The 13,373-nt window shown below is 40.0% G+C and overlaps 2 protein-coding genes across 2 annotated transcripts in view; one reads left to right on the top strand and one right to left on the bottom strand.

The window, feature by feature from the left end:
* The first annotated feature begins 100 nt into the window (after positions 1 to 100).
* LOC106129208 (uncharacterized) lies at positions 101 to 4,544 on the top strand. The gene is made up of 4 exons (XM_013327701.2): positions 101 to 496; positions 892 to 1,057; positions 1,407 to 1,569; positions 2,291 to 4,544. Exons 1-4 carry the CDS (start codon positions 202 to 204, stop codon positions 2,657 to 2,659), a joined length of 993 nt encoding a protein of 330 aa, XP_013183155.1. The 5' UTR covers positions 101 to 201; the 3' UTR covers positions 2,660 to 4,544.
* A 755-nt stretch (positions 4,545 to 5,299) lies between these two features.
* The window catches only part of LOC106129218 (poly [ADP-ribose] polymerase tankyrase), a 51,497-nt gene continuing 43,423 nt past the window's right edge, over positions 5,300 to 13,373 (bottom strand). Inside the window, exons 24-27 of the mRNA XM_060953176.1 lie at positions 12,697 to 12,859; positions 9,573 to 9,699; positions 8,322 to 8,478; positions 5,300 to 6,394 (exon numbers count right to left, since the gene is read on the bottom strand). Of these exons, the coding sequence (XP_060809159.1) occupies positions 6,329 to 6,394; positions 8,322 to 8,478; positions 9,573 to 9,699; positions 12,697 to 12,859 (513 nt within the window). The 3' untranslated portion in view covers positions 5,300 to 6,328. The remainder of the gene's footprint in view (positions 6,395 to 8,321; positions 8,479 to 9,572; positions 9,700 to 12,696; positions 12,860 to 13,373) is intronic.

The following is a 13,373-nucleotide window of genomic DNA, read 5'->3' as shown; positions in this document are numbered from 1 at the left end:
GAATTTTAGAATACAGGCCCGCGCTATTTTTATTACTGGCAACACTTGAAACCTACTTAACTCTGATTGGTCATTTTATCTACCAATCAAGTATCAGAAACTTCGCTCAATAATTTGACTTGTCAGAGAATTGGAGTTATTTGGGCTATTTATAAATTTTACGATCTCCTGCTGAAAACTTCTGTAAATACGCGGTCCGATATGTTGAACGGCCTCCGCGGTGTTTCTCCTTCCTCAGAAGCGATGTCTGAAAGCACATTCGAGAGAAATCGAGCTGAAAAAGCTTTATTAACAAAGACACCAGCCCAGAGTCAAGTGTACCTCAATAAACCTAACAAAAATTATTCTGATAAAAATGGAAACGATGTCTCTAAAAACATGCACAGAGGCCGTAAAACATTTGCTTTTTGGACCCTTGTCGTATTGTTGTTTGCGTTAGCTATTGGCAACTTGGTTCTCACATTTACTATTTTGGCAGTACTAAGACTTGGACAAGGTAAGTAAGAATTGTATTATTTATTATTGGTAATCGCGCCATTCAGAAACATACATACATAAAATCACGCCTCTTTCCCGGAGGGGTAGGCAGAGACTACCTCTTTCCATTTGCCACGATCTCTGCATACTTCCTTCGCTTTATCCACATTCATAACTCTCTTCATGCAAGCTCGGCAATTTCGGGTACTCTTGCCTGACCCTTTACCAGGACGTAAAAAATTATATTTGTATTCAGAAACATTTTAAGACATTTGTCTGGTTGTAATTTAGTCAGTCATCTATCGAAATAACGATTTATTTAACTAGTACATATGAACTTACTACTCATATTTGACGATGCTATTTTAATTATCTGTCTCCGTTCATTTAATTATTAATTCCATTTTATTCTAGGCATGGAAAGCATGGAGTTTCTCCCTGAACATAACGCCATTAAATTCTTCGGTGAGACAGACTTGGAGCATGTGTACAAGAGAGACGGACTGATTGAAAGTTTCAAAGACACACCACTCTCTCTCAGCAGCGAGAATGGGTCGGTGCTGTTCAATTTGCAGACCAGGTGAGAACAGCCTTACAGTAGTAGTTAGTATAAGTAGTGAGCCTTACAGAAGTAGTAAGTGAAATACTACGCTCATTGGTACAGAAATAATTCTGCCATGGAAACTTAATATTAATTTCAATTAAATTCAATATATTTATTGCATATCATTAAGTAGATCAATTGATTTACAGTTACTGCTTATAAATAGGTACAATATCAACCCTGTTGGGCATCGCAATTCAATAATTTACATTAAACATGTAAAATTAAGACTCTTGTTGTACTCATAATATGCAAATAATAAAATTGAATTTGAATTTTATACCTGTAGTATTTATAAATTGTAAGATACACTGTCACTTTTCAGATTATCCCGTACAGACACCAAACTCCAAGTGAACTCGTCGGGCGTCTTCATCAGGGGTGTCTCCGGGTTCCACCTCCTGGACCCTGACTCCGGGGAGACGGTGTTCAGCACCAGCTCTCAGAACATGAACCTAGCCGACGGCGTCAAGAATATACATGCCAAGGTATTGCTATTGTAATTTGTTACATACATACATATGTTCACGTCTATATCCCTTGCGGGGTAGACAGAGCCAACAGTCTTGAAATTGAATTGAATTGTCATTTGTTGTTTTTAGGTAATGCCTGCAAGACTGTTGGCTCTGTCTACCCCGTAAGGGATATAGATGTGACTGTATGTATGTATGTAGGTAATCAGAGATTTCTTATATATATATTTAGTCACGACTATTTGAATATCAATGGCATAATAAAGTCATACTGCTGAACGTGGCCCTTCAGTATTTTCAAGACTGTTGGCTCTGTCTATCCCGCAAGGGATATAGACGTGATTCAAATTCAAAATTTTATTCATTATTATAGGACACTTCATATCGCTTTATATCTAATTGTTAAAACTTTTGATTTCACATTTCTTAAAACTAAGTTTACTGCCGCTTCCAAGGCGTCAGTGCAGAAGAAGCGGTAACAAACTGCACTGAAGCATTTTCTTTCTATAAATATAAATATATATAAATATAATATATATATATACACCACATACCTATATATAATATACATATATATAGGTATGTATGTATGGAGCTGTTTTTAACAGCTTTTTCGTTATATAATTAAAAATATTTAATCATAATACGTTTGGTAATATAAATACACATATATGTACATAGCTACGACTTTAATAGGCAGAACATCAACCCCCAATAATTATCATGTATTTCACAGCAAATGTCAACAAAACGCATAACATCGCCGATCGACGGCGACTTGACCCTGCACTCTGATTCCTCTGCCTACCTCCGAGGTGCGGAGGGTACCCACATGGAGTCCAAAGAGATATACTGGAACGCTGACCAGGATATATATCTGAAATCCTTCAACGGATCTGTTATATTGAGCGGGAAAGATGGAGTCTATGTCGACGTTAGATATTTGCCTATAGCGTTGCCGAGTAATAGGAGTGAGCCAATTGGCCAGTTTAAAGTGTGTGTTTGCATGCCGCAAGGAAAATTGTTTAGGATAGCGGTGCCTAATGGGCAGCGGGTCACGTGTTCGCATGTCAACATGACAGCCGGTTCGAATCCGTGCGCTTAAAATGTACATCTATACTAATATTATAAAGCTGAAGAGTTTGTTTGTTTGAACGCGCTAATCTCAGAAACTACTGGTTCGAATTGAAAAATTCTTTTTGTGTTGAATAGACCATTTATCGAGGAAGGCTTTAGGCTATAAGTATAACATCACGCTGCAACTATAAGTAGCAAAGTAATAATGGAATATGTGAAAAAAAAACGGGGCAAATTATTCATCGTTGAAGTCCTCAATGATGCCCAAAATAACTATTCCACGCGGACGAAGTCGCGGGCACATACAGCTAGTACATACATACATAAAATCACGCCTCTTTCCCGGAGGGGTAGGCAGAGACTACCTCTTTCCACTTGCCACGATCTCTGCACACTTCCTTCGCTTCATCCACATTCATAACTCTCTTCATGCAAGCTCGGCGGTTTCGGGTACTTTTGACCTGACCCTTTGGCAATGTATGTAAAAAAAATGTTCAATGTTCGCTTAAAATGTATGTAATTTAATTTAGTGATTGACAGATATGATGTTAGTAGGTAAATTTGTTTGGTGAAAAGAAATTGATACGTATTTTTGTTGTAAATTATAATGGCGTCTTTGGCGCAGCGGTAGTGCGCTTGTCTGTGACACCGGAGGCCTTGGGTTCGAATCCCGGTCGGGGCGTGATGAGAAAAGAACTTTTTCTGATTGGCCTGGGTCTTGGATGTTTATCTATGTATAATAAGTATTTATTATAAAATATAGTATCTTTGAGTTAGTATCTCGTAACACAAGTCTCGACCTTACTTAGAGGCTAACTCAATCAGTATAATTTGTCCCGTGTATACATATTTATTTCTAGAATAAAGAATGGTTAGTGAAAGTGATTCATTATGTCGCATGTTATTTCAGTTATACAAACATACATTCATACATAGATCACCCTTCTTTCTCGTACTTCAGTTATAATTTTATAATAAATATATACGGGACGAATTGCACGTGGCCTTACAGTCTTTGTGATACTGTTGGCTCTGTCTACACCCAAAGGTATACAGGGTGACTTTTAATACAACTGCATAAATTTAACTGTTAAGTTTACTCATCTAGAGGATATTAAAATACGTTAAAAGAAAATTATCGGTTCATATTTCAGAAAGTAGGAAAAAATAAAAGTATCAAAATCCACGATCCTAAATACGTCATATCATCCCGGCCGGCGGAAAAGCGACCGCGTAAGATTCAGAGGTCAACGACACAATTCATTCAGCTGAGCGATCGCGACAACTCTGTATTTTACTTGATCTTGATACTAGAAAAATAATTTATTTTTCAGACATTTATTTACATGTTTAGTTTTAATTTCTTTTTGTATTATTGATCTTTAATAAAGCGTGTGACGTAGTTTTTGAGGGTTTTTTAAATGTGAAAATGATGACGTTTAATTTAAATAAAAATAGGCTAAAACGGCTCAGAAGCATGGGCATAGTCTATGTTTAAAAGGATGCAGTTGTTTTAAATGTCACCCTGTATAGACGTGATCATATGTATGAATGTAGGGGAATAATCGGAAGCCGCCATAGTGTTGTGATAGGCATTTCATATTGTATATGTTTCTTTAATATTTATATGAGGTACCGACAACATCTTTACTAATATTATAAAGCGGAAGAGTTTGTTTGTTTGAACGCGCTAATCTCAGGAACTACTAGTTCTAATTGAAAAATTCTTTTGGTGTTGAATAGACCATTTATCGAGGAAGGCTTTAGGCTAGATATCATCACGCTGCAACTATTAGAAGCGAAGAAATAATGGAAAATGTGAAAAAAAAACAGGGAAAATTATTCATCCTCGAGAGCTTCAATAATGCTGAAAATAACTTTTCCACGCGGACGAAGTCGCGGGCACAGCTCGTTCAAACTTATGAAGATTACTGTAGATAATAACATATCATTGAATAAATATTTAATAACAATAATTTCTTGTTTCACTTTCACTAAACAATAGTCTGTGTTTTAACAGATTCAAATATATTGCCCATTAAAAAATAAACATATGTAGTAATCATGATCATTTATTCCTTGAATTTGGTAGAAAACGAGCTTGCATGAAGAGAGTTATGAATGTGGATGAAGCGAAGGAAGTATGCAGAGATCGTGGCAAGTGGAAAGAGGTAGTCTCTGTCTACCCCTACGGTAAAGAGGCGTGATTTTATGTATGTATGTATATGGTAGAAACATACAGTACAGAGGGGTTAGTGAGAGTTTAACTCGATCAAACGCGTCGAGCGAGTAAAATGCTGCAGTGTAGTTTGTTCCGTCGCTTCTTCTACACATGCGCTTTGAAAGCGGTTGTAGATATAATTAGATTTAAGTGATGTGACGTCAGTAAATGATAATAGGACCACTCCATTTGTTTCCAATGGATGTCGTAAAAGGCGACTAAGGGAAGGGATAGGTTTATAAACTTGGGATTATTTTTTTATATCAGTCTTTTCAATACTGTTGGCTCTGTCTACCCCGTAAGGGATATAGACGTGAATATATGTATGTTTGTATGAAACATGTAGTTCCTTTCGGGAAAGTGGCCTGATTTTATATATATGGAAATGAATGAAAACGAAAGTATGTTTGTATGAAACTCGAAAACTTTACAAAATAAAAGATGGAATAATTTCATTATTAAAAATTTATTCATTCAACTTTGCTACACCCTCCGAAGACATACAAAATTGGCGCACGAGCTGGGTTAGTAAACACTCGTATAAATCAAAAATATTAAAAGAATAAAAATAAAAATATACACCAATCATACACCATTCAAATTTCACATGTAGGTATTTATACACAATTTCATATGTAGGTACCTTGCAGAACTATTTCGGAGACAGATATCGTGTTCATGTCAAAATAATGTAGTAAGTATATAAAATTATAATCATTATTCATACAAATTTTACACATTTTCATAACAAAAAAAAAAACATTATGAGACCGTTTAATAAAACACTTAAATGATAAAACCCAACTCGTATATAGGTACATTCGAAAATAAAATCTTTCTATATACACATATCAATTATAAGCTAGTTTTAAACGCTAAATATTATTTTTAATTCGCTATAGAAATGATGTATAGATGACACTCCTCTTTCTCGTGGATGTCGTAAAAGGCGACTAAGTGATGGGCTTGCAACCTGTCAATTATATGAATCACAATGTGATCGTTAAGCCATACCGCTAAACGTGGCTTTTCAGTCTTTTCAAGACTGCTGGCCCTGTCATCCCCGCAAGGGATGTAGACGTGACTATAAGTGTGTATAAAACGTTTTACTCCTTATTTGCATTGGAAGGTCCTGAGTTGGTTACACACATACATACATAAAATCACAGTGACTTGCCGCTTATTACTGAATTATCTATTTCCTTTATTGTTTGCCGATTGACTGGAAGAGATCCCTTCATGGGATAAGTCCGCCATTGCAAACGATTTGTTTCTTTTATAACTATGTACTTACTATTTTATTGTTACTGTGTAAATTTATATGCAATAAAGATATTACAAATAAACAAACAAAAAAAAATCATGCCTCATTCCCAGAGGGGTAGGCAGAGACTTCATCTTCTTACTTCTGCCACGATCCCTGCACACTTCTGCCGTGTCATCTATACATCATGAATACTGTATGTATGTTTGTAATTACACAGCGCCCGATCTGCTCTCATCATTGACAATCTGATATGTTATCAGATATTCTGGGTATGCCTGGAATAAAAAAAAAATCAAATAATTAAATAAATACATACGGTACAGATTACACTAATTGAGTTAGTCTCGAAGTAAGTTCGAGACTTGTTTTACGAGATACTAACACAACGATACTATATTTTACAATTTTGGGACACCTTGTGACACCTATTGACAGTAGTGTGACACGTTAGAACACTTTGACAGATGTGGGACACGTTGTGACACCTTTTGACAGTAGTGTGACACGTTAGAACACTGACAGATGTGGGACACGTTGTGACACCTTTTGACAGTAGTGTGACCCGTTAGAACACTTTGACAGATGTGGGACACGTTGTGACACCTTTTGACAGTAGTGTGACACGTTAGAACACTTTGACAGATGTGGGACACGTTATGACACCTTTTGACAGTAGTGTGACACGTTAGAACACTTTGACAGATGTGGGACACGTTATGACACCTTTTGACAGTAGTGTGACACGTTAGAACACTTTGACAGATGTGGGACACGTTATGACACCTTTTGACAGTAGTGTGACACGTTAGAACACCTTGTCAGATGTGGGACATGTTATCACGCTTTATGACATATGTGTGATGGTATCACTATCATACACCACATCTTTACCAGGGTGTCGTTAAAGGCGATCAGTCACTGACAGATGTCTGACACTATATAAAAGGTGGCTTTTAAAAAGCCTTATTTTTTTCGTAAGGTAATGAATATGACTGCCTTTGTGGCGCAGCGGTAGTACGCTTGTCTGTGACACCGGAGGTCCCGGGTTCGAATCCCGGCCAGGGCGTGATGAGAAACCGAACTATCTCTGATTGTCCTGGGTCTTTGATGTTTATCTATATAAGAATTTATTATAAAATATACGGTATCGTTGAGTGAGTATTGTCTCGTATCCTACTAATATTATAAATGTGAAAGTTTGTGAGTATGTCAGGATGTCAGTATGGATGTTTGTTACTCTTTCACGCAAAAACTACTGAACCGATTACGATGAAATTTTGGTATGTAAGGTAGCTGAAGACCCAGAATAACATAGGCCACTTTTTATCCACGCGGAAGAAGTCGCGGGCTAGTATACATACATACATATGGTCACGTCTATATCCCTTGCAGGGTAGGCAGAGCCAACAGTCTTGAAAAGTTTAAATGGCCACGTTCAGCTATTTGGCTTAATCATAGAATTGAGATTCAAATAGTGACAGGTTGCTAGCCCATCGCCTAAAAAATGAATCCCAAGTTCCTAAGCCTATCCGTTAGTCACCTTTTAAAGACATCCATGGGGAAAGAGATGGAGTGGTCCTATTCTTTTTTTGTATCGGTGCCGGGAACCACATGGCACTCTAGTATATTTATATTTATTATCATCGTGAGCCCACCATGTCGATGAAGCGAAGGAAGTGTGCAGGGATCGTGGCAAGTGGAAAGATGTAGTCTCTGCCTACCCCTCCGGGTAAGAGGCGTGATTCTATGAATGTATATATGTGTGTATGTATGTGTGTGTATGTATGTATGTGTGTATATTTGTATGTACGTATGTGTGTATGTATGTATGTATGTGTGTGTGTATGTATGTATTGGTAGGTAACCCAGTTACCTACCGCTTGCTGTTCCATATCAGATAACATTTCGGTCCTATATTTTGGAATTGGGAACATTGTTTTTATTTTGTTTCTCTTTTAATTATTATTTTATGTGAATCATTGTAAGTATACTTAACGCATTAGTGTAATACTGTTAGGATAAGTATAAAGTTTGTGAATAAATTAATAAATAAATAAATGTGTGTGTGTATGTATGTGTGTATGTATGTATGTATGTATGTATGTGTGTACGTATGTATCTATGTATGTGTGTATGTATGTGTATATGTGTGTATGTATGTGTATATGTATGTATGTATGTATGTGTGTATGTATGCCCCACCTGCTCGCCGCGGTAGACCACGTGCTCGGGGAAGCACAGCCCGCCGTGGCTGGGCGCGCCCGCCACGCTGTGGTGGCCGGGCGGCGCGTGCGCCATCTTCATGGCGCTCACCAGCTGGAACGCGCGGCCCAGCGTCACGCGGCACAGGAGCATTTGTCTGACGAGCAAAGTGATAATGGAACATGCGAAAATAACGGAGAAGATTATTCATACTTGTGGGCTTCAATGGTGCCCAAAATAACTATTCCACGCGGACGAAATAGCGGGCACAGCTAATCCTACTACTATTATAAAGGCGAAAGTTTGTATGGATGTTTGTTACTCTTTCACGCAAAAACTACTGAACCGATTACCATGAAATTTGGTATGTAGGTAGCTGAAGACCCAGAATAACACATAGGCTACTTTTTATCCCAGAGTTCCCGCGGGATTGATAGGGTTTCCATGCGGACGAAGTCGCGGGCGGCCTCTAGTGGTATATATCTGTCGCAAATGATTTTGAATTTTCTCTAGCCTTTTGGATTTTTTATTATCAAATATAGTATCGTTGAGTTAGTATCTCATAACGCAAGTCTCGAACTTACTTCGAGGCTGACTCAATCTGTGTAATTTATCCCATATAAATATTTATTTATTATCAGTTATTTGATTCAACTCAAACCAGTAGGTTTTGGTTTAAAGGCATAATACTATACAGGGTAACTTTTAATTCAACTGCATAAATTTAACTGTTAAGTGTACTCATCTAAAGGATATTTAAAAACGTTAAAAGAAAAATATCGGTTCATATTTCAGAAAGTACGAAAAAAACATTTTAGTATTAAAATCTACGATCCTAAATACGTAATATAATATAACCCCGGCCGGCGGAAAAGCGACGCGTAAGATTCAGAGGTCAACGACATAATTCATTCACCTGAGCGATCTAGACAACTCTGTACTGTACTTGATCTTGATACTAGAAAAATAATTTATTTTTCAGACATTTATTTACATGTTTAGTTTTTATTTCTTTTTGTAGTATTGGTCTTTAACAAAGCGTGTAACGTAGTTTTTGAGGGTTTTTTAAATGTGAAAATGATGACGTTTAATTTAAATAAAAAAAGACTCCGGCTCAGAAGCATGGGTATAGTCTATGTTTAAAAGGATGCAGTTGTTTTAAATGTCACCCTGTATATGTATGTTTTGTTTTACACCTTTTGTAAACCCTAGTCATAAGCAAATAAATATTCTTCTTCTTCTTCTACGTACCTATGACACAGATAACAACTCCTGTCTTTGTGCGTGGGACAACCAGATCCGCCTCCGAAACCGTAGACGTACTGGTTCGACTTTGACGAGTGCTCCGCGAAATATATACCAGCGCCGAACATGCCACCTGGAGAGAAATTGGATTATTGAACATATGTACATACATAGTCAGTCATGGCCATTCAGTCTTTTCAAGGCTTTTGGCTCTGTCTGCCCCGCAAGGGATATAGACGTGACCGTATGTATGTACATACATAAAGATCCAAAAGATAAGAAAGAGAAGAGAGCCAACAGTCTTGAAAAGACTGATCGGCCACGTTCAGCTATTTGGCTTAATGATAGAATTGCGATTCAAATAGCGACAGGTTGCTAGCCCATCGCCTAAAAAAAGAATCCCCATTTTGTAAGCCTATCCCTTAGTCGCCTTTTACGACATCCATGGGAAAGAGTAGGAGTAGTCCTATTCGTTTTTGTATTGGTGCCGGGGACCACACGCCACTATATTATTAAACATCATTAATTTATTATTATGGGAGTGGGTGACCTAGACGAACGTATCTTCCTTCATCAAATTAAGGACGTCCTGGCAAAGGGTCCGGTCAAGAGTACCCGAAACCGCCGAGCTTGCATGAAGAGAGTTATGAATGTGGATGAAGCGAAAGAAGTTTATTGACCTACTCCTTGCTCAACCTAAAGTCTTCTATAGAAGGTGCCTTTCGCTACAATCACGGCGACCCATCCCGACTGTGGCTCGTCACAGGGTTGCTTAACCTTAACTTACCCTAAGTGTCTTTCAGCACGATGGCCTTTAAAGAAGGCGACCCATCCCAACTGTGACCAGGCCTAAGATTGCTTTACCTACACAATTACCTGAGTGTCTTCTTACACAATTACGTCTACAAATGGCGACCCATCCCATCTATGACCACTCCTAGCGTTGCTTAACCTATAACTGTGTTGAAGTACGACTGCGTCTTCCAATGGCGACCCATCCCAACTATGACCACTCCTAGCGTTGCTTAACCTATAACTGTGTTGAAGTACGACTGTGTTTTCCAATGGCGGCCCATCTCTACTATGACCACTCCAAGCGCTGCTTAACCTAAAGTCTTCTATGGAAGGTGTCTTTCGGCACAACCGCGGCGACCCATCCCAACTGTGACCACTCCAAGCGTTGCTTAACCTATAACTGTCTTGAAGTACAACTGTGTCTTCCAATGGCGACCCATCCCAACTATGACCACTCCAAGCGTTGCTTAACCTCAAGCCTTCTAATATTAATTGTCTTTCGGCACAACCGCGGCGACCCATCCCGACTGTGACCACTCCAAGCGCTGCTTAACCTCAAGCCTTCTATATTAAGTGTCTTTCGGCACAACCGCGGCGACCCATCCCAACTACGACCACAAGAAGCGTTGCTTAACCTCAAGCCTTCTATATTAAGTGTCTTTCGGCACAACCGCGGCGACCCATCCCAACTACGACCACTCCAAGCGTTGCTTAACCTCAATCCTTCTATATTAAGTGTCTTTCGGCACAACCGCGGCGACCCATCCCAACTGTGACCACTCCAAGCGTTGCTTAACCTCAAGCCTTCTATATTAAGTGTCTTTCGGCACAACCGCGGCGACCCATCCCAACTGTGACCACTCCAAGCGTTGCTTAACCTCAATCCTTCTATATTAAGTGTCTTTCGGCACAACCGCGGCGACCCATCCCAACTGTGACCACTCCAAGCGTTGCTTAACCTCAAGCCTTCTATATTAAGTGTCTTTCGGCACAACCGCGGCGACCCATCCCAACTGTGACCACTCCAAGCGATGCTTAACCTATAACTGTCTTGAAGTACAACTGTGTCTTCCAATGGCGACCCATCCCGACTGTGACCACTCCTAGCGTTGCTTAACCTATAACTGTCTTGAAGTACAACTGTGTCTTCCAATGGCGACCCATCCCAACTGTGACCACTCCTAGCGTTGCTTAACCTATAACTGTCTTGAAGTACAACTCTGTCTTCCAATGGCGACCCATCCCAACTGTGACCACTCCTAGCGTTGCTTAACCTATAACTGTCTTGAAGTACAACTGTGTCTTCCAATGGCGACCCATCCCAACTGTGACCACTCCTAGCGTTGCTTAACCTATAACTGTCTTGAAGTACAACTCTGTCTTCCAATGGCGACCCATCCCAACTGTGACCACTCCTAGCGTTGCTTAACCTATAACTGTCTTGAAGTACAACTGTGTCTTCCAATGGCAACCCATCCCAACTGTGACCACTCCAAGCGTTGCTTAACCTCAATCCTTCTATATTAAGTGTCTTTCGGCACAACCGCGGCGACCCATCCCAACTATGACCACTCCACTCGTTGCTTAACCTAAAGTCTTCTATAGAAGGTGTCTTTCGGCACAACCGCGGCGACCCATCCCAACTGTGACCACTCCAAGCGTCGCTTAACCTCAAGCCTTCTATATTAAGTGTCTTTCGGCACAACCGCGGCGACCCATCCCAACTGTGCCCACTCCAAGCGTTGCTTAACCTCAAGCCTTCTAATATTAAGTGTCTTTCGGCACAACAGCGGCGACCCATCCCAACTATGACCACTCCTAGCCTTGCTTAACCTATCTTGAGGTACAACCGCGGCGACCCATCCCAACTGCGACCTCACTGAGGGTCGCTCAACCCCCCACCCACCGATGTAGGCGTGCCTCTCGTCGAAACCCTTCTGCACGATCGCGTTGATGAACGGCGAGCCGTGGAACAGCATCCGCTCGTTGGGCGCGCCGGCCTCCTCGGTCACCTCGCGCCGCCTGTGCTGGTAACGGCGACCCATCCCGGCTGTGGCCGGTCACGGGGTTGCTTAACCTTTACTTACCTTTATAAGTGTCTTTCAGCATGATGGCCTTTAAAGAAGGCGACCCATCCTAACAGTGACCCCTCCTAGCGTTGCTTAACCTATAACTGTCTTGAGTTACAACCGCGTCTACAAATGGCGACCCATCCCAACTATAACTACTCCAAGCGTTGCTTAACCTCAAGCCTTCTATATTGTGTCTTTCGGCACAACCGCGGCGACCCATCCCAACTACGACCAGCCTAAAGGTCACTTAACCCCACACCCACCGATGTAGGCGTGCCTCTCGTCGAACCCCTTCTGCACGATCGCGTTGATGAACGGCGAGCCGTGGAACAGCATCCGCTCGCTGGGCGCGCCCGCCTCCTCGGTCACCTCGCGCCGCCTGTGCTGGTAACGCTCCCACAGGCGGCCGTTCACTATTTTTTGTATCTGTGGGAATCACAAAAAAAAAAAACAAAAATAAAAAAACAATTAGGTACTTACGTACGCACTAAGGTATGAAATACATATGTATAAAACATACATATAAGGTTTAAAGAATTTATTCTCAAAAAAAGATTACAAAATCCACTTACATGAGAACAAGAAAGATAAAAGTTGTTAAAACTAGACAGCAGTCTCGTATTTAATTAAGGGTAATATCTAGGGTATACTATACATTTCAATGGTTGAAAGATGCCGATAATATCCCTTGTGGGGTAGACAGAGCCAACAGTCTTAAAAAGACTGATTGGCCACGTTCAGCTATTTCACTTTAAGATAGAAATGAGATTCAAATAGTGATAGGTTGCTAGCCCATCGCCTAAAAGAAAAATACCAAGTTCATAAGCCTATCCCTTAGTCGCCTTTTACGACATCAATGGGAAAGAGATAGAGTGATCCTATTCATTGTTGTATTGATGCCGGGAACCACACTGCAATATTTTAGTTTAACATTTTATTT

Source organism: Amyelois transitella, chromosome 31, assembly GCF_032362555.1.
Source record: "Amyelois transitella isolate CPQ chromosome 31, ilAmyTran1.1, whole genome shotgun sequence".
Classification (NCBI taxonomy): Eukaryota; Metazoa; Arthropoda; class Insecta; order Lepidoptera; family Pyralidae; genus Amyelois; species Amyelois transitella.
Note: the sequence above shows the minus strand (reverse complement) of the source record. Positions and strands in the feature narration are given on the sequence as shown.

What these genes read in the sequence shown, in the direction of transcription:
- LOC106129208 (XM_013327701.2), top strand. Translation starts at nt 202, where the DNA reads ATGTTGAACGGCCTCCGCGGTGTTTCTCCTTCCTCAGAAGCGATGTCT. An exon ending in AGTACTAAGACTTGGACAAG is followed by an intron (nt 497 to 891) that starts GTAAGTAAGAAT and finishes ATTTTATTCTAG; the next exon opens with GCATGGAAAGCATGGAGTTT. An exon ending in CTGTTCAATTTGCAGACCAG is followed by an intron (nt 1,058 to 1,406) that starts GTGAGAACAGCC and finishes GTCACTTTTCAG; the next exon opens with ATTATCCCGTACAGACACCA.